The sequence below is a fragment of the Molothrus aeneus genome, chromosome Z, assembly GCF_037042795.1.
Source record: "Molothrus aeneus isolate 106 chromosome Z, BPBGC_Maene_1.0, whole genome shotgun sequence".
Lineage (NCBI taxonomy): Eukaryota > Metazoa > Chordata > Aves > Passeriformes > Icteridae > Molothrus > Molothrus aeneus.
Window position 1 is genome coordinate 29,035,089 of NC_089680.1, and position 26,732 is coordinate 29,061,820.

Here is a 26,732-nt window from a genome sequence, read left to right on the forward strand (position 1 = left end):
ATAAAACTCTCTAGGCATTTTTAGTATGGTTCACATATAGGAAAAAGAAAAGACGTCTAGGTAATGAAACAGCACAGTTGCTCCTTCAACTACTGGCCAACAGTGGTTCTAACTGACATTTCTCAAGTTCTCAGGAGGACTGACAATGAAATCAGGGCAGGAATCACTTGGCAGTCTCAAGAATCCCAGGGTTAAAAAAGAAAAGCCATGGAAGGTTAACTTGTTTCAGTTCAGGAGCTTCAGTTCCTCCCAATATATTAGAAAGAAATAGCTTTCAGAAAATGTCTTTGACATGATGGTATATGTGGCTGCTCGTTATTTCTAGTATAATGATCACTTACTTCCATGTGATTAGAACCTACCTTTCCTCTCTGTTCTTTTTGAAGCACTGCAGGGACAGGCCCAGGTCTGTCAGAGAAAACAGCCACACTCCATTTGTGCTGTTTCTCACTTCAGAGTCCTCCCATAGCTAGCACACACTGTTGAGTTTCTAATGACAGGATTTCACCCTCAGCCCTTGGTAAACTGAAGGCTGTATTGTCCAAGCACAGGAATATGTTGCTGTATAAAACTTTTAATTTCCCCCACCCACATTTACAATGTCACTTGCAGAAAAGGAATAACAAAAGGAAGCAGGAGCACCTGCTCCTAGAGGAAGAAGTTGTAATTGCCTGTTATAAACCAATCAAGATAATTTAAATAAATAAACCTGTTGTAACTTGTAACAATGACTAGTCAATCTGTTTTATAGTCTGTATTTAACATTAGTCTTAACTGCTTTGTGTAACTTTAAAATAAAATTCTGTCTTGATTTTATAGACTCAACTACATTTATGCTAAAAGGCAGGTAGGTGAAAAGGAGTGTCCCTTGCTATTCTTTAACTAGGGCACTGACTTAGCTCTGCTGCAGGCATTTCTGAGGCGTATAAGCAGTTAAAGGACTTTGGTGACCGAGACCAAGACCTTTTCTTTATTGCTGCATATGTAAACAAGGTATGCACTACAAGACAGAGTGCCTGAAATGTACCTGTTTACTGATGTTTTTGCTGCCTTTTTTATGTTCTTTTTAGGTTTGGTCTCAGGTTGTTCACAGGATTGTATTTGCAACAAGTTATTTGACAGTGTCTCTTTGCCACTGATATTCCACAATCCAGGAAACAACAGTGTGAGAAAGTACAAAATGTGTCTCTGCCCCCTTAGAGTCTTTGAAAACACAATAGTGAAGATGTTTTCCGGTCTTACTTGATCTCGAGCCTTCTTTGCATCACACACACACGCTCACTTACCCACTCGCGCACGCACACACGCACAGACGTAGAATGTGGAGTATTAAGAGTGAAGCTATGAAATCTTCCACTCCTATGGTTAACGATCTCCTGTTAAAATCAGAGGCGTCATCTAGTGGGCATTGGGAGAAAGAGGGATGCGGCAGGCCGCTGGTGGCTGCTTCAGGAAGGCGTGAGCAGGGGGTCGGGGCAGGGATGCAGGCAGTACCGCTCTGCGGCCAGCGGAGGAGAGCAGCGAGGCCAGAGAGTCCGGGAGCTGCGCTGCAGCCTGGTCACATCCATCCCAAACACCCGCGACCTGCCGCAAAACCGACCCGATTCTCTGATTTGAGCTGCGAGGGTGGTAAGGAGTCAGCCCTAATTCACAGTCGATGTAAGGCTGAGAACACATGAACTCGGGGGAAAAAAGATTTGGATGGTGTCTTCAAAAAGAATGTAAGAGAGGAAACCATTATTCTGCCTCTCCACGGTTGCTGAGAATTAGTGGTTTGTTGTTTTATGAATGCACAAATGGTGAGCGGATGCAGAGAAAGCAGCGCTCCTCAGGGTGAATCATCGCCTAAACAAACTACTTATATTTGAAAGAAAAGTAATCCATTTTTTCAGTGTTTATAGTTGTGTATAGTCAACAGTGACTTCATTTGCAGTTATATCTTGTCTTTCCAATCTGTGTCCCCTCAAGCTGCACAACATCATTACTCAAAATGCAGTTATATCGGATGGCAAATGCAGAAAATATTGTAAAACTGGCCAAAGATCATCATAGGATTCAGACGGCTGTGCTTTCAGCTCTCAGTTATAGGCAGAGGGAAGCAGCCCGTCTGTTCCCAAATCTGAGCTTTATTAAAGCAGCAAGCAAAGCTGATTGTGGTCTTAATCACCATGAGAAAATGCCTCTGTAGAGAAGGGGATGTGGGCTGTAAGCTGGCTTTCTGTGTAATTACTGTGGCCCTGCATAAAACATGAGTTTTAAGCAGCCTGTGGATGCCATCAGACTGGGAATGTGTCTGCAGTGCTCACACAGGCCAGGCCATTCAGCCATTCAGCAGCTGTAAAGGGTAAGGGCAAATTCACTGGGCAAGAACACAAGAAACAGATGCAGAGTTAGCAGTGCCAGCCTGCAAATCGTGCTTTCATGTATTCTCATGACCCATGGCCATTCACATGGAAGTACTCTACTTGCTGAAGTCAGATTACTTGTGATGTACAGGGGGCTCACTCACACCTAGCACGAAAAGCTCACAGTAGGATGACAGTAAAATCAACTCAAGTCCTATGGCCTTAGTTATAAGAGACATACATCATCAAACTTGAACTAGAGTAATACTGCCAAATAGAAGAAAGTTATATCAGGGAATAAGACAGCCTTTTAGAGGGCTTAAGTCTCAGTTGCAGCTCAGCTAAGCACAACTTGCTGAGTTGAGAAGAGGTAGAAGCAGCCTTTGAGTGGGTAAATACCTTACCCAGAGTGTTGCAAAGGAGTAGGTTAGGTCACTTAGAGAGGTATTAGCAAATACGGTTTAATACAAACTTCAACTTCCCTAAGTTTGATGTCAAGATCCATTCTATTGCTCACTACATGGATGAAACATAGAAGGGCACATTGAATTAGAATAAATTTAGAATTGTTTACACCAGAGACACAAAAGGGTTATGAAGACCCTTCCACTGAGCCATGAAATTCAGAGTGGACCCCTTATATTCTAAACTGCTGATGGAACATAGGTATTGCTAGTCTTAGTCTCAGATTTCAAAAAGGGTTTGCATCTAAAGGATGCTGAGTGCATACATCACAGGACAAAATAAAAATAATACCCTTGCTAAGGGAGGGTATTAGTCAAGCAACCTATAGACAGCGTACAGGTGGATGTAGAGGAGCACCTTTTGGTCCAGCACAGAAGCACTAGTGATGCCAAAATGGATTTTTGCCTTTTCTTTTATATATCTTTTATACAACTTCTATATATCCTCAGTATTCTTAGAAAGCATGCTTGTAATTCCTTAAGTCTGATAACTTAGCATAGCCCTAGTATTTTGTTAGGCCAGGAGACCAAACATCCTAAAGGCCTTGTGGTGGTGGTAGGAGGCCAGAAAACCCTACACTGTCTTGGGAAACCAAGGTCCTCTCTAGAACACATCCTGTAAACTAGAGATTTGGCCCATGCAGGGGGAATTCCACAGATGGGGGAATATCACACCATTCATCCAGGCCTCCCATTGGGGGCACCCCTGTTAGATATGCTGATTTTTAAGGTCTATAAATTGTATACACCATCTGTCGTGGGGGTGCATTGCGGCACATCCCACCTTGGTGAAGTGGTGCACCACAAGGATCCTTACTAAATACCGAGGTAAAACCCCTTGTCCCTTAATTGTGTCTGGCTCTCAATTTTTAAGACCAGGAAAAGGCATCACTAGGAACCCTTGGAAAAGATGGTTTTAAGATGTCTGTGATAAAGACACTTGATGCGTGAAATATATGGATGTGACAAAATTGTGCCTGAGGATAACTGGAAGGCAGTGTTGGAGGGTGGGCACATCTGAGGAATGAGTAGCTGCAGGAGTGGAAAGGGGATAGAAATTTTGGGGCAGTAGCAATGAAGGGAATATATGGTACCTCAATCCTGCGCTAGCAAAGAAAGTGCTCATCAGCGAGAAATTCCTGCTCCTCAACTGCTGTCACAGCAATTCCCCCAGCATATCTAGGGTGACAGGAAAGACAGCTCTTGGGAAGGTGGTTGTGCTCCTTCCTCTCTCTCACTACCAGCAGCATTAGCCTTGTGTTGTACAGAACACACAGGTTTCAAGTTTGCCTAAGAGGTCAGAATTACACATCACGTCTCAGGCAGCTTTGCACTTGCCTGCTCTGTCAGCCAAGGCAGCGTGAGCCCTGGGCAGGAGGAGGGTGTATAGATGTCTGAGAGACAGATCCTGCTCTGCTGCTGACTGCCTGCAGAACATAGAAAAGCCAGAGACTCATCAGCCCAGCTGGGATTTATTTGCTGCCAGGGCCATATCCACAGATGCCAACTACCAACCCAAATTACTACAGTTTATATGTCAGTTTCTTTGTCTAGTTTGCTGGTGATTACTCTAAAGAGAACCACTAAATTTTTTTGCTTCAAGTAGAGGAACGTGCAAAGGTGTGTGCCCCTGGCAAGGAACCTGTGAATATTTCAGATTGGAGAGGGAAGCAGGAGGCTTAGATAGTCTCTGTCAGCATACAGAAGTGACTTTCAGGACCAGGAACATGTCAAGAGTGACCATGAGAAGTTTACATATAACTCCTTATCTAGGCAGTAATAGGCTGTGAACAGCAGGGATGCTCTCCTAGCTATCCTTTCAGCTTAACTTAAAATTTTGCTACACTTCAGACCTATTTAACTTTCTCTCCCTATAGCTATCTAGTCACATGCTGTGGCACCCTTAAAGCACAGTTTGCATGTACCATGGGAGAAATGAAGCAAGTAATCACAGCCCACAGCCTGATACTGCCTGTGATAACAGGCATCAAAAAGTTAAATTCCTAGCACAGACTCTTCATTTGTGACTCTCTAATCTTTCTAGACAGATTATTTGCTACTCTTTTACTGCTGGCCAGCTCACACAGGGAAGAATGAGGGTACCCTTCACACCTTGATAGAGTATGTGGGCATACAGCTTTCATAGAACTGCTTTTAAAACCTCCCAGTCTTTCACCCAGAGGGTGATCTGTTGCACCCTCTAAAAGATATTTTTGGGCACAAGACAGTTTAGCAGTCTCTAGGCCCATCTCTATACTTTGGTTGTTATCATGTTTTGAGCAACCAACCTGCTTCTGAATATAGCTCTGTAATAAAGAGCCTTCAAAGTTTATCCTTTTCTTTTAAGGCTACTTCAGCTGCACAAAGAGCATGGAAGAGGTATTTGTCTTGTCAGACTCTTCCAAGAAGTGTAGGAGGTTGTAGAAAAAAAAGTGGCTTCAGCAATTCTTTTATCCTAGGAGAAAAGACATTCAGGAAAGTGAGTAGGGAGCTGAGAGCAAAAAGAATATGCTCTGTATATTGAAAAGGAGTCCACAAATCAGTATCTAGGCTTTCCAAATATGTTTTAAACTTAAGCATCTATACACCCTTCATGTTATCACACTAAGTCTTCCATGAGACCATAAGACTTCTGCTGAGATGTGCAAGTTCTCCACAGAATCAGTCAAATGCTGTGGTTCCAGACTGCCTACAGAAATAGAAGGAACTGCAAGGTGGTGTAAAAATGCAAAAGTCATTAAAATCCTGCCTATCTCTGAAACTGGTAGAAGGAGGTTGGATTTAGCTGAAATGTTTTTTTGGCTAAATTAAGCCATTGGAGGAAGGTTAACATCATCACTTCCACTGAAGAGTTATCCAAAAAGATATATATATTCACGTGCTTGTGTAGTGTGTATCTTTTGTGGGTACAGGCAAATGCTGTATTTGAACACTCTCTAGGGCAGGAATGTGAACAGTGGGAAGCCCCTGCACATGGCTAGCAAGGATCCTTGCTAAAGCTAGATATGGAAACATAAATTGTTTTTTGGGACCTCTTGAAAAGTTTAATCTCTTTCAGTCTGTGAGATGGTACAAACTCTAAATGCTGTCCAGTGGTCAGCTATATTTCCCTCTTGACAAAAACTGACCCTAGTAATATTTCTTTAGAGCAGGTGTATATTCATACGTATCATGAATTGCTGCTGGACTTCCCAGCTCCAGCCTGGACATCCTTGAAAACTTTCACCAAAGCAAGGATTGATGGAAGACTCATAACAGTTGTTCCATGAATCTGTCCTTTTGAAAGTTTTGATGTGCTGACACACTGCAGCTAATTTTAATTTAATTTATTGATAATATCTTCAAATAATATTTAACCATTTTAAAAGCCAAGCCTTTTGTTATTAAACCTATTTGATAATAACATTGCCTCAGAAGTGGGAAGGTAAAACAATCCAGGAATGAAACATTGTCTAGGGCTCTTGGAGGCTGACATCTGAATGTACTTAGTGGAGAGGAAACCTTTTTTTACTTTCATTTCTTGCTTCTTTTATCCTTAAGCTCAGTAATAAACTAGCACTCTATGGTTAAAAAGTCAGGAGAACAGATGTATGGTATGAGTGTACCAGGATCTGCATTTCAGCTATGGGGTCTAAATTATAAGGAAGTCCTTCCAAGAAGCTTTGAGAGTATCTAGCTAGCTTTCATTGCTATTATATTGCAACAGTAAAGATGATTATTATCATTATTATTATTATTCCAGTCACTTGATTGCACTGAAGTAAACACTTCAGTCAAAGTTCATTAGGGGTTCACTATTCAGCTTATTGCTTTCAAGGTGAGTCGTGGAGAAATTTCACCGAGCACTGTACACACTCCAGTCAGCTCCAAACCACACTTCTTATTGGGGCCTGGCTGGACTCTGCTAACTCTGCAGAACATTTGAAGGCATGAAGCATCATGCAATAAATGTTGAGGATTTTGGTGTTAGCAGCCACATGCTCTTTTCATTTTACATGACTCTTTTCTTATCCCTGGCTTGTCCTTCACTTTTTTCATGTACATGTCCCTTTTGAGAGGGAACATGTCTAGTGATTACAGCCTGTGGAAGCTTGGTTTTATTACATGTGGTTAAGCTTACTTTGCCACAGAGGGTGTGGGTTAGCAGTGAAATGAGAGAGTTAAAATGTTGGGTGTCTGGATGTGGCTCTACCCCCAGGTGTGGTGCTGTGCAGACTGTGAGACCACTGAAGACTCTGGGGAAGCATTCCTGATGCTACTTGAGAACAACTTATGGTAAGGGATCTGTTATAGACCCTACTACAGTCTGCTTCACCCTGTTGTCCCAGCAAGCCACCCAAAGTCCCTGATATCCCCTCAAACTGCTGAAAAATCTCCTCATGGAATGCAAGTTCCTACTGTCCTTATGAAGTTCTTTGAGTTATCAGAACAAAAAAGGACATACAGTGTTTTTCAGTGAAGTCCATCAATCTTAACAAGGTGTCTCTACCCTCAGCAAGAGGCTGTAGAGGAGAGACCAAAGAGGTGAACATGCTTTCCTGAAGCACATCCCACAGGGAGGTGTCTCCAGTAAGGCAGGACACAGTGCACCACACTGCCTCTGCCTCTGCAAATACCAGCGCTCTGCAAATCTCTGTATGTGCTGGGTGAACTGTGAGGGTTTGCATCACTTTGTCAGTACAGTGATCTGCAGATAGATGTGAGGATGCTCATTTTTAAGAATATATTAGTCTGCATGTGCTCCTTCCCAGCAGGAAGAAGAAGTCATCAGGCTGCTGTCCGGCAGAAGAGCTGCTGGTTCACCCTTTCCTCTCCACACACAGAAGTCAGTGCATTTACTAGGCCTTGGATAAAGGTTTCATGGCACCAAAGCTCCTGATACCAGAGCATTACCCCATCAAACTCTCCTTGTTTGCTCTTTCCCATCTTTCAGGTGAGGTTGGAAAGAACAGTTTCACAGCAGCTTTGGTGGGAACCGAACTAAGTGTTCAGGTCACTTCAGACCCTCTGGAAACTCTTGCCTTTTTTTCCAAGCTCCCCACAGCAAAAAGCCAAAGGACCAGCCCACAAACTCACCATGGAGTTGTCGGAAGCAGAGACAGGAATTCTGCTTGTATGGCATATTGTCCTGCAGTCTATGAAAACTAGGCTGAAATATGGAAGCCATGTCCTTGTTGTCTAAGCCAGGTTTTTCACAATCTACCCAGATCTGGAATGACTAGCAATAGATCACCAGGTGTTGACCCTGGGTGGCTCTCGAGGATGCAACCATTCTCTTGATGAAAGTTTTTCTTGAGAAAATGCAGCACATCTTGATGCTCTCATGCATTAGCACACTAGATCCTCTCTGTCTTCCGGGACCATGAATTTGAACTCTTCAGCTGGCAGAGACCAAAGGAGTGCAGTGCCAGCTCTGCCCTTTTCTTAGGAGCAGATGGCCTGTATTTACTTCTCAGTAAGTCAAACTAGTCACCAGTCTCCCTGTCAAAGTGAGGAGTTGCCAAACAGAGCTGGAAATTATGATAGTTTCCGTATCAGTGACACATCTTTTCAGCAATTTAAAATCTAGAAGAATTTAACAAGTGGGTATTTCCAATATCAATGTTCTCTAACGATGACTTGGCAGAAGTCAAGATGACTTTGTTTTACATGCAGGTACTGTCACCTGGATTTGCTGAACACAGGATTTTTGGCCTTTCTTTTGGTCAAATCATCAGTCTCTTTATTCACTGTATCTTGTTTTCATAGACATTTTTAGCAGTAAGATGCTGTGGATGGCTTAAAAATGCTTCTGCTGAAAATCTTCCTTCTGTCAGAATACTTATGTGTCCTAGCAAGTGCCTATGTGGAGATGAACATCTCTGCTTCATCTTTGACAGCAATAGAAATTGGGATGGTATGACTGCAGGATGAAAGACTGAGCCCTACGTTTTACCCCACTCTCATGGTGTTTTCTGAAATAGCAAGTCAGAGAAACATGTAAGATTGTAATATATTCCATACATTTTCTAGTATAATCAGTACACAAGAAACTCTTTGGATGTACAGTCACTAGGGAGTAGTACCTACCCTGGTCTGACTCAAATGCAGTATGATCTTTACCCTTTGCTGTAAATTGGCTCAGAGCACATCTTTATGTGTCAGTTTTACTACTTACTTTCAGATGTTACCAACTTCCAGCATTATGGGGCTGCTTTGCACTACATGTGATTTTCATTTTACACATTTTTCAGTTTCTTCATATGCCCAAATGAAAAATCCAGCATTCAGGGACATCACATGGTTTTATGATACTATCTAGTGAAACTGTGTTCGGAAACTAATGAAGGGATTATCCTCATCCACATGTGGTATTTTGCAGCTGTAGGAGATATGTTATTATTCCTTGTTTGTTTTGCAGCTTCCACACAAGCATGCTGATCTGGTTGCTTTGTAGAAAGCCTTTACAAGTCGCTCTGGGGAAGGTTGTTTTGTAGCATCAGAGCCCACTCCTAAGAACAAGTAGTGCTGATACTTAGCTGCTGCCACTTGTAAAGAGAAGCAAAGAACCAAGCATATATGTTGGAGGAGTCACTCGAATGTCCTAGATAGTAGGAAATATCATGTGTGGTAGGAAGGGAAGGAGCTTAGGAAAGTAGGTAAGATTAACTGCATGGGAGAGGATGACAGGAAAGCACATGAGAACAAATGTGGTTTTAACACATTTCCCAAAAATGGTTTCCCAAAAAGTTTCACATCTACTTCACTTTGCTTTGGAAATCATTTCAGTCCATTTGCAGACAGTAGTGTTCTTAAGGACAGCAAATTCAACAAGTTTCACTGATATAGTATGTTGGATAAAGAAGATACTCCACACGGATGTCTCCATGCCAGGAGAAAAAAATGGTAGGAGAAAGCCCTACTTTTTTTAGTGGTCTTACAGAGAATCCAGCTCAGAGAATCCAGCTCAAAGAATCCAGCTCAAAGAAAGATGAATCCAGCTCCCAACCTTCTATTGGGACACTGGATTCAAGGTGTGTCTTGCAGAAAGGCTTGATTTGCATTTGCAGATGCCAAAGTCAGTGCCAAGGGAAAATTGAAGCTACACACCTGAGAAAGCACATGCCAATGTTCCCCTTCTTTTGTGTTTGCTGGAATGGTATTAAGTCATATCAACCAATTGTGTGCTTTAGTGCTGAAGTGTGAGCTGCTGTGCAGCGAGCAGTGAGTGATGGTGGAGTGCAAAGATTAGCTGTCTGTTATTACTGCACTGCAGAGGTACTACTTTCCCCTTCCCATCTTGCTCCCACAAAAGAGACAACTCAGAGTTGCTCTGTCCCACTGCTTGGGAGTAACACCAGAAGCCAAATTAAGACTCTGCTGCAAGGACCCATTTGTTAACATATGTATGCTTTCCTTCCTGAAGGCCTGGACTTGTTACCAGTTGCCATAAATTACAGAAGATCATGCACTCAGCACAACCTCTGGCTCATACCCTCTGTTAGACACAAACCCCTTTATGGCTAGCTACACCATCATGGCTTTGAGGTTAAATCATTACAAATAGTGCTCACTGCCCCCTGGCTTTACTCCCTATTGTTATTAGTTCGAAATCCCTGAGCCACTCTCCTCTAATTCTGAGCAGGTAATTTAATGGACTGAAGAAGAGTTTCATCTTAAAAGCCTTTTTCCTCTCACTTCTTTGTGTTGCAGAGCCTCTGACTAAAGCCTTCATAACCAGCAGAGCATGCTCCCTCACTGCTACATCTTCAAGCTGTTAGTTCAAATTTTCTGCTCGCTCAGGACACAGAAGCTTTTTAAGCAAGTGATTTTGCATGGAGGGGTGCCTGAAAAAACACAGATCCAGTGTCTGAAAAAGCTAAAGCTTTCTGACAGAAAAACCTCCATCAGCAGGCTCCAAAACTGGCTGCCACGCACCCACGGGCTGTGGCAGCAGCTGGCTGTCCCCTGCAGCCAGGCTGGACTCAGGTTGTGTCTGGGCTCTCCACGCCCAGCTGGGGCAGGCCCTATGGGAAGTGTGTGGGCGTTGGACCACCTGCAGGACCTTGTTGCCATTCCCCACTTTCTCAAAGGCCAGGAAGAAGGAGGAAGTCCAGCAGGGCTCACCCAATAGTCCCTCTTGTCAGTCTTGATTTTGTTTTCTCCTATAACTTTGTATCACACAGAGACAGTTTCCAAAGAGACCAAGCTATCATATCTCCCTGTGCACACCCAGAGGTGGACTGATGGATAAGCAATTTCAATATGAAGCCTTGCCTCCCCAAATTCAAATCCTAGACCAGTTTGCCAGAGAGAGAATGGAAATGATTTTAAATTATGACTCCTATTTTCTCCATCCATTTGTAAAAGAGTAATATGGAAAGGTGCAGTATGAGATGATGTGGCTCTTGTGTTTGAAGCTGAGGAAAATCCCTAGCATAAAGCCTTTTAGTTATGCTCTAACACAACTACCCCCATCTAGAGCCAGAGATGAAGCTTTAGCATCCCTTTAAACCACTCAGGTTTGCTTAGGTGTGCAGTATGATTGATGATATGCTTTCAGAATCTCACAACTCTTCATTTTCTTACTTTCTTTTTAGACCTTGAAGTATTAAAGTCACAGGAAGTCATTTCTTCTTGTTCTTGCAAGAATCAGTGCTCATCATGAATATAGTATAGTAGGCAGTCATTTAAGAGGAATTTATTTAAATCCAGTGAAAATTACAGAAGTGTTGGGAAATACAAGTTCTTCATGTCATGCCCTGAGTCAGGGTGGCCTGGTGGACACTGAGTTGACCAGAAGGCAGCAGTGGCATATATATTCTGGCAAGTGTGTCCACTGTATTTGGCAGGGTTGCCAGCTCATGGAAGGAACTGATCCCTCCTCTCTACTCAGCCCTGTGAGATACATCTGGATTACTGTGTCCAGTGCTGAATTCATCAGTACAAAAGAACATAGTGGAGTGAGGTCAGCAAAGGTACCTTGAAGATTGTTAAGGCACTGGGGTGTCTCTGATATCAGGAAAGGATGAGAGAACTGGGCCTTTCTAACCTGGGGAACAGAGGATTCAGGGGACTTTATCACTGTATATATATCTAGTGGGAGAAAAGACGACAGATCTTATAGTGGTGTCCAGGACAGGAATAAAGACACCATGCATACACACTGGAATACGGGAAATTCCATCTAAACAAAAAAATCTTTTTTCCTATGCAGGTGCTCAAACACTGGAACAGGCAGCCATGGGGGGCTGTGGAGCCTCCATCCTTAAAGGTGGCTTTAATCCAATATGAATGGAGCCTGAGCAACCTGCTGTGGGCAGGAGAGGCACTGGCCTCTGGAGCTGCCGTCCAGCCTCAGCGCCACCACAATTCAACCCTGCAGTTCCATCACACGGCACTACCTTCTAACTACCAAATGTGTTTGAGGGTATACTAGAGGAAGCAGTACTGCTTTACAGGATAAGGACAGTTGAAATTATAAGTGTAAATAAAACTTCTAAATTAAATGAAAGATTAAATAAAATATATTTTTGCACATGGGTTGAAGTGTAAGACTCCTGTATATTTGTCATCTCCAAGACACTAAGATCTTCTGAAGATTTTTTTCTGCTCTCCCTTCATACATTCTGCTGCAGGTCAAAAATTTCCCAAAAGGGGTTGGATTTACCAAAATGTAGTTTACACAAAGATTTTGGGTTTTCTCTGTGTATACATACTTTTAGTCTTTCTGAATCCATGTCCCAGTGATCCTGTGACTACTGACAGCATCTTCCCACAGAAGATAAACTTCAGTGTGATTTTCACAACCCAGTAGCAAACCATCTCTGAAGGTGAACAGTTCATATCCATGTCTTTTGTGTGACATTCAAAAGTGGATACTGGCAATGGCCACCTCATGGAGGAGGTTCTATGGATAGATAAAAATCAGGAAGGGTGTAATTGGTGCCACTATTAGCTCTTGAGACAGGAATACAGAGAGTACATCACACATGGTAGTAGTTCAACATGCCTGTTTCCTTTTCAACTAAACTGGCAAAGAATGAGTAAAAAATCTAGTAACTAGTTTAAACCCAGACTTGACTAAATGCAGTAGGGTATAGATTCAGAGGCTGTCAGGCAGATACTGTGACCATAAAATGTAGCATTCCTAAAACCTTTACATCTCTTCTAAAATTATTTCTTGATTCCATCTTTCATGGATAAGTTCATGCTTTGCTGGGCTCCTGTTGGTGTACATATCTGTAGGCTTGCCTATGCAGTTTTTTGCTTTTCCTTAGGTGGAAATTAGTATTTATAAAAATGGGAGAAGGGCCATTGCCCTTTTCCAATGTAATTTTTCACTCTTCCAATTCTTCCTACATCATATCTCAACATAACTGAATATGAGGAACCACTTTTTTTTTCTGTTGGTTACTGTGGAAGTTCTGTTTAAGAAGGATGCTTCCTCCCATAAAACACCAACTGGTTCCTATCTCTCCAGTCACAGTGACATTTCCGACACTAGTTTTCACAAGCTTCCCCAGCAGCCCTTCTTGCATAAGACATGGTTTGTCCAGGTTTCAATGCAAGCAAACAGAAAATAGCTGATCACTACTATCTGAGTTAAATGGGGTATTACATGTACTTTATTCTGTTCAACTAGCAGAAATTCAGAGGAGAAACTTGGTGACACAGTGGGGCTCTCATACCTCATGGGCAATGGTTCCTGCTGCCAGCTTTCACACCAAGGCCAGCTGCATGGAAAGCGTTTGGTACAGAAACTGAAAGGGTTGGTCATGCAAAAAAGCTGTCAAATTAAAATGAGAATATACCTCCCTGTTTTACACCTAAAATAAAGAAATTGAGGCAGTGTCAAGAAATTGAGCTGTTAACTACACCAGGACTTGCTCCTTCACAGTTGGCTAAAAAGTGACTTGCTCTTATGGCCACCAGGAGATGAGGAGCTCAGACTGCAAAACTTGGAGAGGTCTTTGTCATAGGAGAAGGACAAGCAGACAGCACAGGGCTATCTTATTCTCAGGCCAGAATGCAAAGACATTCCAGCTGATGGTTTCACAAGCTTCTGAGTCTTGACACCAGCTGAGTGACTTGTTTCTGGTTATCCACTTATCTTGCCTGTATCTTTCTCAAGCCCAGCATCTCAACTTGCACCTTCAAAGACATCTAAAACAATGGACAATTTTAAGACAGACTTTGTTGAGATGTCAGCGTTTGTGCAGTCACCTCTGTAAAGCCAGTACCTGAGACAAGGCTGGCAACCCAACCTATCCAGCAGGGACTCTCCCCACACCTTCTGCAACCCCTGTTGTGCTTTTCCTATGCTCAGTTCTCATGAGGGACAAGCACTATCACTGCAGTAGCTGTCAGTAATCTCCCTCTTCTCGCAGTGAACCCACTCCCGCCCGAGCACTACAGAAAGGTGTTCCTTTGCGTTTACCTCCCCAGGGCAGCCTAACATCTGCACCACCAGCACTTCCTTGATGAGGAAGGGTACTGCCATCCACTTTCAGGAGCTCACTTCAAAAATTTGGAGTCAAGGTCCAGAACAGAGTCTGTTCATTGCTCTTATACACAAGATGCCAGGGCAGAAAAAGGCAGCTTTCCCCTGGGCCAGGGGAGCAAGGCCAGGCAATAAGCCAGGTACTGCCTGGGGTGCTATTAATTCTGAATTCCTCTAGTTGTCTACATTTATACACCTCTACAAAGCTATAAAAATTTTTGTCTCAGCATGTGTATAGAGGGCCCATACTGCCAACAAGTAGTTGGCTGTCTCTGATTATGCCATCTCCCAGGCATGCTATTTTGCAGACCTAATGAATAATTGCTCTTCATACTACTTTCCACAGCTGTTTTGTGCTCCACAGCCAGCAGAGGCTCTTGGCCTCCTGTACAAATCCCAAAAGTGGAAGTTCTCAAGAGGTATGTTTTACCATCACATGAAAATATCTGTGAAGAAGAAGCCAGAAGGGCATAAGAAGAGAAATGCAACCTGCCACCCACAACTGCAGCACAAATGTGAATCTTTGAGTATCAAATCAGTTGCACTGTACAGGAGATACAGGCATCCACACACCCAAAAATGCCACAGAATTTGTATTGAAGAAGCAGACAGCATAGGTGGCCATAAGATATTTTACCAGCTGACTTACTGCCAGTAAGACAGTGGCTTGCAGTAAGCACTAGACAATTTCAGAGCAATGCCTTCTCCTCTTTTCCATCAGTTTGCACAGCTGCACCAGCAGATGTAGGCACTCTGCTCTAGAGAAGCTCATGGCTTAAAGAGTGCTACAACCACTGTAAAACTGTGTGAGGAAAATCATATGCTAAGTCATAATCATCTTGCATAAACTACTAATCATCCTCCCCATGAGTAGGAGACTTTTTACACACCTTTAATAAAGGAAAGGAAAAACACTTAGGGATGCAACAAGCTTTCAAGATGAGAGAGTAGTAGGGCTCAGGATCTAAGAAGGAGAAGGAAACAAAGTACAGGGTGATGTAATGGAACTGTAGCAAGACATGAACAAGTGACTGTAAGAAACGCCGACTCCAGTAACATTTGTTTGTTATCAAAGCAATTTGTCCAAGCCTCATCTCAATTTTTTCAAATAGTAGTAGAAATGTCACTCATCCCCTGATGACTGGGGATTTGAGTAAAAAATCTGGGACATACATATACTATATATAACAGTGTGTTGTCCTGGGTTTGCGTGGGGAGATACAGTTAATTTTCTTCTCAGTAGCTGGTACAGTGCTCTGTTTTGATTTTAGTATGAGAATAATGCTGATAACACACTGATGTTTTAGTTTTTGCTCAGTAGTTCTTCCCCAAAGTCAAGGACTTTTCAGTGTCTCCTGCTCTGGCACTGAGCAGACACACCAGCACCTGTGAGGGCCTGGGCGACTGACCTAAACTGACTGACCCCGAGGGCCATCCACACCACAGAGTGTCATGCCCATGGCTGATTTGTGCTGGGGCATGGGCTGGGTATCAGTCAGTGGGTGGTAAGCAATCGCATTCTGCATCACTTGTCCCTCTTCAGTTTTATTCTTCTGTCTCTCCTTTCATTGCTACGACATTACAGATATTACAGAATAGTTGTTGGTGTTGTTACTGTTATTACATTTTAATTTGTTTCAATTATTAAACTGTTCTTATCTCAACCCGAGTGTAATAGGTTTTTGCCTGATTCTTCTCTCCACTGTGGAGAGAGTAGGGGAGAGAGTGAGAGTATGCACCACGCAGTGGTGCCAGCTGGGATTAAACCACGACATGTGTGTACACAAAAATATTAATATATACTTATAAATAAAAATGCGTGGTATATGTTCAGGATTTGAATTTTTTCTGTTCTACTTTTTCTTAAAAAGGTCAGGAGGTACCAGTCTGTCAAAGGGCTTTGGTTTTCTGGTCTTTTTTATTAGGAGATGAATAAAGACAAGTGATTGCCTGGAAAAATACTTCGGATGTAAAACTGAATAATGTTAGATGCACACACTGTGAGGCAGAAAAAATATTTACGTGGGACTAATTCCAGTATCTGATATTGGTTCAGTATATAGATTGTTGAACTTTCTTCCATCCGTGATCCTAGTTTATACCAGCAGCTCATAAACCAAAACAAATCACATTTTTAAAAACAAAGGAAGTCCTGCTTAAGTAAAACTCCTTTCTAACATTTAATGTTCAACAAAGCCAAAGAAGGAAACAGTGGTGAAAACAAACAAATATGAATTATGAGGAATATCACTCAATTTATTTCAGGTAAAAGCTGCTTAACTTTGTCTGACTGTTAAACAGATTCACGAGCAAATTCAGATCAAGCAAGTTAAAACTCCCTCTAACGGCTACTGGATAAAGGACAGACTTGGAAAAAATGAAAAGCATCTCACTGTATTTGAAACCTATTTTTCACTAAGAAAATGTTGGTATGAATTATTTTCAAAAATGAAACTTTAGCCAGTGCCCAAAATTCTTTTCAATTACAACTTTTTTTACATTCCTAACATAAAGTTTTTACGAGCTTTGTAAGATGTGTTATGCAAAAATTCACACATTATTTAAAATGTGTTTTCTCTAACCTGCCTGTTGCTTTAGCAAACTGGCTTAGAAAAGCACTCTGGACAGATGATTCCTCCCATACACAAAAAGGGTCCTGGTATTCTGCAACACCACTCCCAACAGCAACACTAAACACTTACAGAGATGACTTAGTTACAGAATCTGGAATTCACAGGCAAAATAAGCATTTAACCTGTGCAGGGAGTGTAATAACATTAGAAAATATTACGTTCTGCTCACAAATACCCAGCAGAAATTGTCCCTAGAAAAACCATGAAAATTAAGAACAATCAACTCCTCTCAATTGGATGAGCACTGTGTGCAGGATTAAAATGTTAAGGAGGAAAAGTTACTACCAGATTGCCTGTTAGCACCAGTTAGATGTGCTGGCAGCAACATATAGGGAAAAAACTAAGTCACCAATTTAGAAAGCTTCAACCTCTGTCAGAATGAGCCCTAGCAAAGCCTTTTCCCACAACCCTGAGGCAATTTCAGTTCTCAGATAATTTTGGTTGGATAGTCTCCTTTATTTCTATCTTTATTTTCTATCCCTACAAACAGACATGGAATTAAAAACTGAGAGGCCATTATTTGATTTCTCATTAGCAGTAATGATTCTGCGCATCATTTTTACAGCCTGAGGGTAATTTCAACTACAAATCACAACTACAACTACAAAAAACAAGAATCTCAGGCTCTTGCTGATCAAAAGTGAAATGTTCTCAGAAGGGAAGTACTCAAGGGGGTAGAAATTTGAAGTAAAGTGAATTGAACATTTAAAACAATGTAAAAACTGATTCTAAAAAGCAGACTTTTATTCAAAAACTGAACTTCAAAAAATGCTGATTTTTTACCAAAAGCTCACCAGAGCCATTCCCCTCAAAACCAGTCTAGTAATTCTCTCACTTTAGTAACAGAAGTTTTACAGAGAACTGTGGATTAGACCAGTCTTTTGTGTTAGCCTGCACCCCCCCTTCAGAATAAGAAAGGCATATGGAATCTGATCCAAACCTCACTTACATAAATAAAATTTTTGTGAATTCACACTAGCCTACATGAACTGCTGTTACCTCTTCTCATAGCTGCTGGAGGTTCAAAGGACAAATGACTGCTTACCCCAGCAACTTAAGTAGTAAGCACATTTATAATGGCAGATAAAATAAGAAGTATATTTTGAAAGTAGGGCATATTTGCCTGCAAGATGCTAGAGACACAAGAGAGAGCAGTGTATGTTTGTAAATAAACTCATTTTATTGAATGGTTTGAAGGGCTGCTTAAAATAAAAACACTTTACAGTCTGTACATGCAGTTTCAATTTTAAAAAATTAAATTTGTTTTTCAGAAAACATGCATATTTATGTACATCATTTTGAAATAAAAGAAACCATTACCATTTACTGCAGAAATTCCTCTTTAAAAATATTTTAAGAGATAATGCAGTCAGGAGCAATTCTGCAGAAAGCAAAGCTTAGGAAGCTTCTCTACTCTGAAGGTAAAGTTTATTCATTCAGAGACATTAGTAACAGCAGAAGAAGGTCGTTTAAGGATGGATTCAACTGAAAATGATAGTGGCTCAGTTGTTGAAAGCTTTGTTGTGGCCTGTTTGGCCCCAAAGAAGTCTTTTGCACATTTGTCTACAGTAAACTTGTATTTTTGGTTCTCTTTAACGGCACACTCCCTGTATTTCTTAGAAGCATCTTCAAAGGTCTCCTTCACAAATGACATTCTTAACTCTGCTGTTGGAGTGTCAGGAAATGTCTGATGGAACAGTGACTGAAAGGCACTGTACTTGAGCGGTGGAGGGGGTTTGGTACTGTTTTTGCTGATCTTGCTTAATGCCTGTTCCTGAGGAGACAGAGAACCCTTATCAGAAATTTGGGAGAAAGTCCTTTTTGGAGGAGAGAAAGCTGACCTCTCACGAGCTTCCTGATGAAGGCACAGCATTTCATTACGTGACTGCTGAATGTCTCGCGTGTGAGTCAGAACAAATGAATTTTCCAGTTTTGGAGGCATGATGTCATGCTCAGTGTTTGGACAGTCCTGACTCTGTGAGACCCTGGCATCCCAATCTGCCCCAGGTTTGAGAGCTTGGACAGCAGTAGCATTTAACAGGCATTGCTGGTAGAGGAGAGCATCACTAATGGGGCCACATTTTGGCCACACTAAGAACCTAGAAGACAGGGGATACTGCCTGTAGGTAGTAGCTACACTGACATTTGAAGAAATTAGTTCCATGTTGCTAGGTCCTGAATACTGCATCGTTAGATCAAGGCAGGTTGGTAAAAAATTTGAAAATTCCTTGTTTGGATTATCAGCTTGAGTAGTGTTGAAGGCTGTTTTATACGAATTGTATTCAGCTCCACGCACCATACGGTTAGGGAGAAAAAGGGCAGCTGCTTGTGTAGCTTCCATCATATCTCTCTCTTTATACTCCCTCTCTAGCATAATGTTCTCCAACTCCTTATCAGCAAAAGCCCGTCTCTTTCTCATCCTGTCACTTACAGGAGGTGGCAAGGGTGAATTCCCTCCCAGGTAAGAGTCTGTTGGAATTGGACGGTAACCTAAAACAACAAAGCAGCATTAGGAATGAAGCCACACTAAAGCTGTGTTTGTAAAATAACTCCATGAGCCAGTCCCACCAAGCACCATGCTTTTGCCACAGACCCTGGTCACCATCAGCTCCTACAGAAGTCACCATGACATAGAGGCTTAGTGATTAGGCACATTGAGTTCCTCAGTGCAGATAAGCAAGCCCTGCTTTTTTGACGTGTTTAGCATCCACCAAAGCTAGCTGATTAGTAGTTCTCTTAAAAAGCAGTTCCAGACAAACAGATTGAGGAGGGAGAAGGAAAAAAAAAGGCAAAGCCCTACAGTGTATTATGACTTGTATTCCATCCTGAGGCTTAAGGAGAGAGATAACCATTCACTTTTAACACATATGGAAAGCATTCAAATATTTTATTTCTTATGAACTAGAATTTCAATAAAACGTAGAAATTCGGCGTCCAGTGCATTCAATTACCAAGCTACCTGGCTTAATTTAATAGAACAGATAGGACACAATCCTGTTTGCTCTACCCAGACAAGTAATTCCACTGAGTTAATAGATGTATTTACATGAGTCAGGAGAACAGGATTTTACCTGTTTTAACCCCCATTCCTCTCATACACGTTTCCCCTTTTCCAAGGAAGATACCTATATCTACAGCTGGTGTCTTTTCTATTTTCTAAAGATGAATCATTATGAACACATTGCTAGAGATGGTAGAAAATCCCAAGGAGAACTAGGAGAAAAGAAAAAGACAGTTACGATAAATTAGAGGAAAGAATATAGAAGAGTTTTCCAAAAAATGAACTGTAGATGTAAATTAGAGGTTTCTAAAGGGACTAAATATTAATTGAGCTTGAACAGACAAAGAAAAGAGCTTTTTATTTCAGAAAAAAAAAATTGGGAAGTACAATGATTTATAGAGATATGGTTTGGAAAGTAATTAAATCAAACATAGGAATAAATACATACACAATCCCAAATGGGTGTGGGGGAAGAAATACACCCTTTCACTAAAATAACGATCTTTTAAGATAATTCTTCCACAGTTAATATTTTCGACAGTGAAAAAATTAAGCACCTTATTTGGCAGATCTTACTTTTGATAATGTCTCAAATGGAACTGCTGTGTAGGCATTCAGATAAAACGAAAAAATGAATCTATTTACTCGTTTGCTGATTAAAACACCCGCGACTAAACTACCCTGTGAATAAATTACCCTGCACTGCAAAACGCTGCTGGGTAGCCATGTAAAAAGACTGCCAGCTTGTAACAGTAACTCTCAAATTTCAAACTACCGTTGCCAGCATTTCAGGCATTATTTTGGGCGGAGGGGACAAGGATCTGAAATTCTGTCGCATCGATTCCAGCCTCGAAGGGCCGGAGCCTCCGTCGCCCGGCGCTGGGAGCGGGCCGCGCTTTAACGCCTGTTTTGGGAAAGGACGCTGCCTTTCACGCCTTGGACGGGACGTGCGGGTCTTCCTGGGGCAGAGCGGGGATTCCCCCTACCAGCGGTGCTGCGGGAAGCCGTGGAGGGACAGGGGATGCTCTTACCTTCCAGGATGCTCTTGGCCAAGAGGCTGGGCGTTCGGACGTGCCTCTGGTAGACGGCTTTGCGCTCCAGACTTGCCTGCTTCCCCGTCAGCCCCTTCTTGTCCTAAGAGAGCAATCGGACGGATGGCTCCATCAGATCGGGGCCGTCCGTCCCGTCCCGTCCCGTCCCGCCGCGTCCCGTGTCCCCTCACCTCGGTGGCCTGCTGCCGTCGGAGCGCCACCTGGGCGGCCATGACGCGCTGCCGCTCCACCACCAGCAGGCAATTGGCGCACTGGCAGTCGCGCCAGCGGCAGAACCGCTTGTGTCCCTTCAGGCACGACACCACGCCGTGGTTGCGGCACCGGGCGCACTTGGGCGTGCGGCTCAGCTTCCGCGGCTCGCCACGCCGCGGACCTGCCGCCGCCTCCTCGCCTTCCTCCTCCTCCTCCTCTCCCTCCTCCGGGCCGGTGCTGCCTCGCGGAGCGCCGGGTGCCTCGTCCGGCTCCCCTTCCAGGCTCTCCACGTCGATCTCCCAGTCGGCGCGTTCCTCTGCCATAGCTCCTCGGCGGCGCAGCTGCAAGAGAGGGGTCAGGCCTCCGGCCCCGCGGTGGAACGGCAGCCGGAGCACGCCCGGCTTCCGAGGTGCCCGCCTGCAGCCCCGCCGAGATGCGCCCCCGTCGGGAAGTCACGGCAGAGCCCGCCTGGGATGTGATCTTTCCCCTTACCGTCAGCTCCGGTCTCCTGCGCACGACCCGCGCGGGGCTCAATTTAGCCACGACGGACACCTCCCTCTGTCCCTCCCTCCCTCCCTGCTGGCGCGGCTTGCGGAGAGCTGTGATAGCCCGCCGCAGGCAGGAGCGCGTCGCCTGCAGCCAAGGATGCGGGAGGAACCTTCCCAGGGCAATGCCCCGCGCTGCAGCGCTACGGCTCTGTCCGGCCTCGACAGGGTCCTGCTGATTACAGGATCCCGAGAACCCTCCTGCCAGCTGCGTTCAGACTTGGGAGACAGGCAGAGAACCGCTGGACTTCACACATCGCAAAGGTAGTATGAACTCCTAGAGCTCTCTGCGGAAGCTGCATCTTCCGACCCCCAGCAGCTCCCACACGACCTCCCTGTCCTTGCTTCTGCACCCTGCACTTACCAAAGGCAGGTGGTGCGAGAAGAACGCGTCCCTCAGCTCCTCACAGTTCGCAAGGGCCGCTGCCCCAGACCAGTCGAGACAAGGAGCTCCCGATCCCAGCACCTGGGGCTTAAGGCTCCCCGACAGCAGGGACGTTGCGCCGTCGGGGCGATGCCTGCGGTGCGGCGCGGCTCTGCGGGTGCGGTGCGGTGCGTGGCTGTGGGTGCGCCCTGGCCGCGCCGGGCCCGGGGATGGCACCGAGGTAAACCTGCCGGGGCCGGGCCCGGAGACGGCACCGAGCTGAGCCTGCCGCGCCCGAGGATGGCACCGAGCTGAGCCTGCCGGGGCCAGGGATGGCACCGAGCTGAGCCTGCCGCGCCCGAGGATGGCACCTAGCTGAGTCGGCCGAGGATGGCACCGAGCTGAGGCCGCCGCTCCGGGGATGGCACCGAGCTGAGGCCGCCGGGCCGCGCCCGCGCCGATATCAGCGCCCGCCGCGCCGCCCGCGCCGCCCATTGGGCGCCCGCCCGCAGCCGCCGCCCCGATTGGCTCGCGCGGCCGCAGCCCCGCCCCCGCCGTGCCCGCCGCCCGCTCGTGGGTGCGGGCGGGCGCGGAGCGCAGCGGGAGGGATGAGGGCGGTGAGTGGCGAACTTTCATTGCGGGGTGGAAAAGGAGTGCGAGAGGAAAGGAAGGGAGAAAAGACCCTAGCGCTCGTGATGGTGACAGCTAAGAAACCCGCTCGGCAGGCGAGCGGCGTCCCTCTACCCGAGGAGCGGGTCGGGGGCGAGGGTTTAAAAGGCTCAAACAGCCGCCGCTTTTTTCGTTTGCGGTCGTTCCCGTTGCTTGACCCGCTAGTGAAAGGTACACATGGCAATGGTCTTTTTTCCAAGTCTGAAAATGGGGCAGGATCCTTTCCCTTCGGGAATTAAGGCGAGGAAAATTACTCTATTTTCTACCGCTCTCTCCCTTCAGAAGGAACGTTTGCCACCGATCACTAAGGTTCTTCTCCTAAATATCTTTATTTCCCATAAGTAACTTTATTCTCGCCCCTCCCTAACGGAGGCTGATCTTTGAGAACTGGGTAATGTCCTTTGTCTCCCCAATCAGAGAGCGATCGAAATTGTGACCCACAAAATCTCAGTCGCGAAGCGGGGAGGCTGAAGCTCTGTGCTTCCGCCAATGAAAACGGGAATTCCCAAGAGGCAGAAATGGACAGAATACACCTCGGTCGCGTTCAGCACCGGGCAGGGGAAATACTGGTTTATTTAAAAATTAAACGGATTTTGCCAAGGAAGAAAAATAATAAAGGTATGTGGGAGAACATTAGTTTCCCACTGGTGTGTACTGATCGAAATCTAACTATATGCAGAACACATAGCCGAAACTAGTTTCCTAAAAAGGGAAAATATTTTGCTCTTTCCCTGAGAAGCGCGTGTGTGTAATAAATACTGACAGTATTCACGTATATAATAAACACGGGCATCTACTAACGGTAAGCACACGGACCAGCTGCCGGCCACCGGTTCGGCACGGACAAACCCTGCCCTTGCAGGCCGGCGGGACAAAGGCCACCGGGCGAGTGGCGCAGGCGGGCAGCTCGGGCGGGCAGCTGCGTGAGCCGCGCCCGGAGCTCCGCTGCCGCCCGGACAGGGCACCAACCCTCCGCTTCGCCCCGCGGGCTGCGGGCACCCGCCAGGAAGGAGGCAGGGTTTGTTCCCGTGGAGGTTTGTCCTCCCCGAGCGGCACCGTCGGGAGAGCGGGGAGAAGGAAGCGCATCCCCCGACGGCAGGTATTATTCATCTCAAAAGAAAGCCCGGCTACTGTTTGACTTACAAGCATGACTAAAAGGCAAATACCCAAGGAATTCCACTTTCCCCCTTGGGGTCCCTCTTAAAAGGCACAAGCATGACAAAGGACCTGCTAGGTTAGGAAACAGAAGTCGCCTTTGTCTGTAAACCGACACCAAATTACAAAGTACGATTCTGCGGTCCGCTGGAGTAAATTACAAAACAGTTCGCCTCCTGTTTACTTTATCCACAGGGAGCTGTGAAACCCAGCCACGATTTTAAAGCGTGTTTGTATAACTTTCTTCTGCTCCTGTTGTTTGCGCTCGGCTCCGCAGCGCTTTTGAGCTCCCCTCCAGCCACTCCTCTCTCTCCCGTCTGGAAGAAGAGGCGTCTCTGCCGTCCTCCGGCGGGTCGCACCCGCGGGAGAAGGCGGAAAGCGACCTAAGGCACTGCCTCTCCTACTCAGTCCTCCGATTTGGCCCGTGCTGTCAGCCGTGCCCGGTGTGAGCTGACATGGGCAGACGTGGCTCCGTGCCGTGCTGGGAAAGGTGCAGATTTCCGCGCCACGGGAGCCTTTGAAGCCCGCGATGGGCAGCCGTGCATCTACCTGCCCCGCACAGCCTTCCCAGCACAATCCCCGCCGCTGCGCCAGCCCCGGTGCCTGCGGGGCCCGGGGCCGAGACGCGCGGCCAGGGCTGCTCCGTGCCTTGCCGGGGGGTCCCCCGGGGGTCGCGGGCCGGGGATGGGTCCTCAGGCTGTGCCCCTTGCGGCAGCGCCCTTTCCCGAGGGGCGGAGGAGCAGCCCCGAGGCACTGCACACCCGCCCCGCCCGAGCCCGCGGCCCCGGAGCGCCCAGCGCTCGGTCCTGCTTTGCATCACGGCTCTGCGGGCAGGTGCAGGTGCAAGTGCCGCAGTCCCCCGCGCCTGGCCCCCCTAGCCCTCCCTTCCCCCGGGGAAATTTATTAGCGAGGTTAGGGCAGGCTAACCAAACGGCAACTCCGGGCGCAATTTCCCCGGAGGAATGCTTTGATCCTGCCCTCTCTCCGCGCCGTCGAGGGCAGATTGCAATGACAAACGCGGGCGATCCCAGCCGCTTGTTAGGTCAGAGATGTTACCGTTTAATCTGAAACAAACTGCCCCTGCCCGCGCCCCGCCCGCCGGCCCCTTCCTCGCCCTCTCCGGGTCCCGGTGCGCGGGCGGCGCTCCCGCCGTGCCTGCGCAGGCCGCGCCCCGAGCCAGCCCAGAACCGGCCCGGACCCGAGGCGCTCTCCGCCGCGAGTTACCGTGTATTTGCTACAGCGAAGATGCTGACATTTCGCGGGTGATCTCAAATGCGGGAAGTAGGGGAATGGCATAGGGAAAAATATTTTTAAAAAAACCAAACCCACAAAGATATCACCTTTTCCCGTTTTATCTAATCAGTGCAAACAGCCAATTTTTTCAGGTTTTTTTTTTCATTAAAATGTGGGTTTTATATATATGTATATAAGACTCAATCTGTCTCTTGTAAATAGCATTTAAGTAAACCCTATCACTAAAATAAACCTAGATTTTTAGATTTTAATATTTTCGTTCATGACACATACCTTTCTAAACTGATTGTACGTTTTAAATAAGTTTAACTGATTGAACGTTTTAAATAAGCAAGTTTTTCAGTTTGGATTTGGGTTTTATGGGGCTTTGTGTGTTTTTTGTTCTGTTTTAAATGACCGTTTAATTTCTGTCTAACAGATGTGTAGGTACAGAGTCAGAGGAGGGATTTCCTGTTATTCCGACATGTCATTCAAATAAATATAATAAACACATACTATAAGGAGGTAAGAAATGTTGAGGTAATTTATTCACTTTAGCATGCTATGTATGACGGTGTTCACACGGGTTCTTGGATGAGGGAAGAGACGTAAATGTTGACTCTATGTTTAGAAGGCTTGATTTATTATTTTATGATATATATATTACATTATAACTGTACAAAAAGAATAGAAGGAAAGGTTTCCTCTCAGAAGGCTAGCTAAGAATAGAAAGGAATGAAAAACAAAGGTCTGTGGCTCGGACAGAGAGAGAGAGAGCCAGCTCTGCCATGAGTGGTCGCTAAATCTAAACATCTACACAAGACCAATCATAGATCTACCTGTTGCATTCCACAGCAGTAGATATCCATTGTTTACATTTTGTTTCTGAGGCCTCAGCTTCTCAGAAGAGAAAAAATCCTAAGAAAGGATTTTCACAAAAAGATGTCTACGACAGATATGGAATAAAATTTTATTGAACGTGACAGTAATATCTCTGCCTTTGTAAGAATGTTTGCTTTGGCAAGGTGGGCAAGGGTTAGCCTTTTTATAGGAAGACTTGCTTAATGTACCAGGATAATCTTCTGTCCTACTAAACTGGAATGATTTCAAAAGCAGTACAGGTGAACAGAGCAGAACTGCCACTTCTGACACAGCTGGTCAAAGTCTGACAGGCAGTCCAGAGTCTTCAACGGGAGGATTCACACGGACACAGAGAGCTTTGGATTCAGCACAGGGTGCAGTAGAGTTTCCCATTTACAATCCTTCTCACCCCAGCAGCTGAAGGGATGAGCTCCCATGAAGGGAGAGGAATAAACTATAAAAGCAGGGAAGTTTAGCCCTCTGTGGTTGGAGACTCTGCCCGCTCATTGGGGGTGTACCAAGGGGGCACAATTTGGCCTCTGCAAACAGGACCACACAGTCCTGGTAGTCATTCGTTGAAGCAAGAAGAAACATACCTCAGTAAAACAGAGCTGCCTCTTCTGCAGCCTCCAGATTCATGGCCAGGGGTTATGAGGGCAGACCTAGGTAGAATTTAAGTCAAAACTAGTCCAAACCCATTCCCATCCAATTCTATGCTAAAATTTTGACCTTAAAA

At 45.2% G+C, this 26,732-nt stretch overlaps 1 protein-coding gene across 1 annotated transcript; it reads right to left on the reverse strand.

Annotated features, from left to right (window-relative positions):
- Positions 1 to 18,356: 18,356 nt before the first annotated feature.
- Positions 18,357 to 21,492, reverse strand: DMRT2 (doublesex and mab-3 related transcription factor 2). Its single transcript, XM_066569694.1, has 3 exons — positions 21,148 to 21,492; positions 20,957 to 21,059; positions 18,357 to 19,414 (listed from the first exon to the last, which is right to left on the reverse strand). The coding sequence occupies exons 1-3, from the start codon at positions 21,490 to 21,492 to the stop codon at positions 18,357 to 18,359; spliced, it is 1,506 nt and encodes a 501-aa protein (XP_066425791.1).
- Between the last annotated feature and the right edge of the window lie 5,240 nt (positions 21,493 to 26,732).

What these genes read in the sequence shown, in the direction of transcription:
- DMRT2 (XM_066569694.1), bottom strand. Translation starts at nt 21,492, where the DNA reads ATGGCAGAGGAACGCGCCGACTGGGAGATCGACGTGGAGAGCCTGGAA. An exon ending in GACGGCAGCAGGCCACCGAG is followed by an intron (nt 21,060 to 21,147) that starts GTGAGGGGACAC and finishes TTGCTCTCTTAG; the next exon opens with GACAAGAAGGGGCTGACGGG. An exon ending in GGCCAAGAGCATCCTGGAAG is followed by an intron (nt 19,415 to 20,956) that starts GTAAGAGCATCC and finishes TTGTTGTTTTAG; the next exon opens with GTTACCGTCCAATTCCAACA.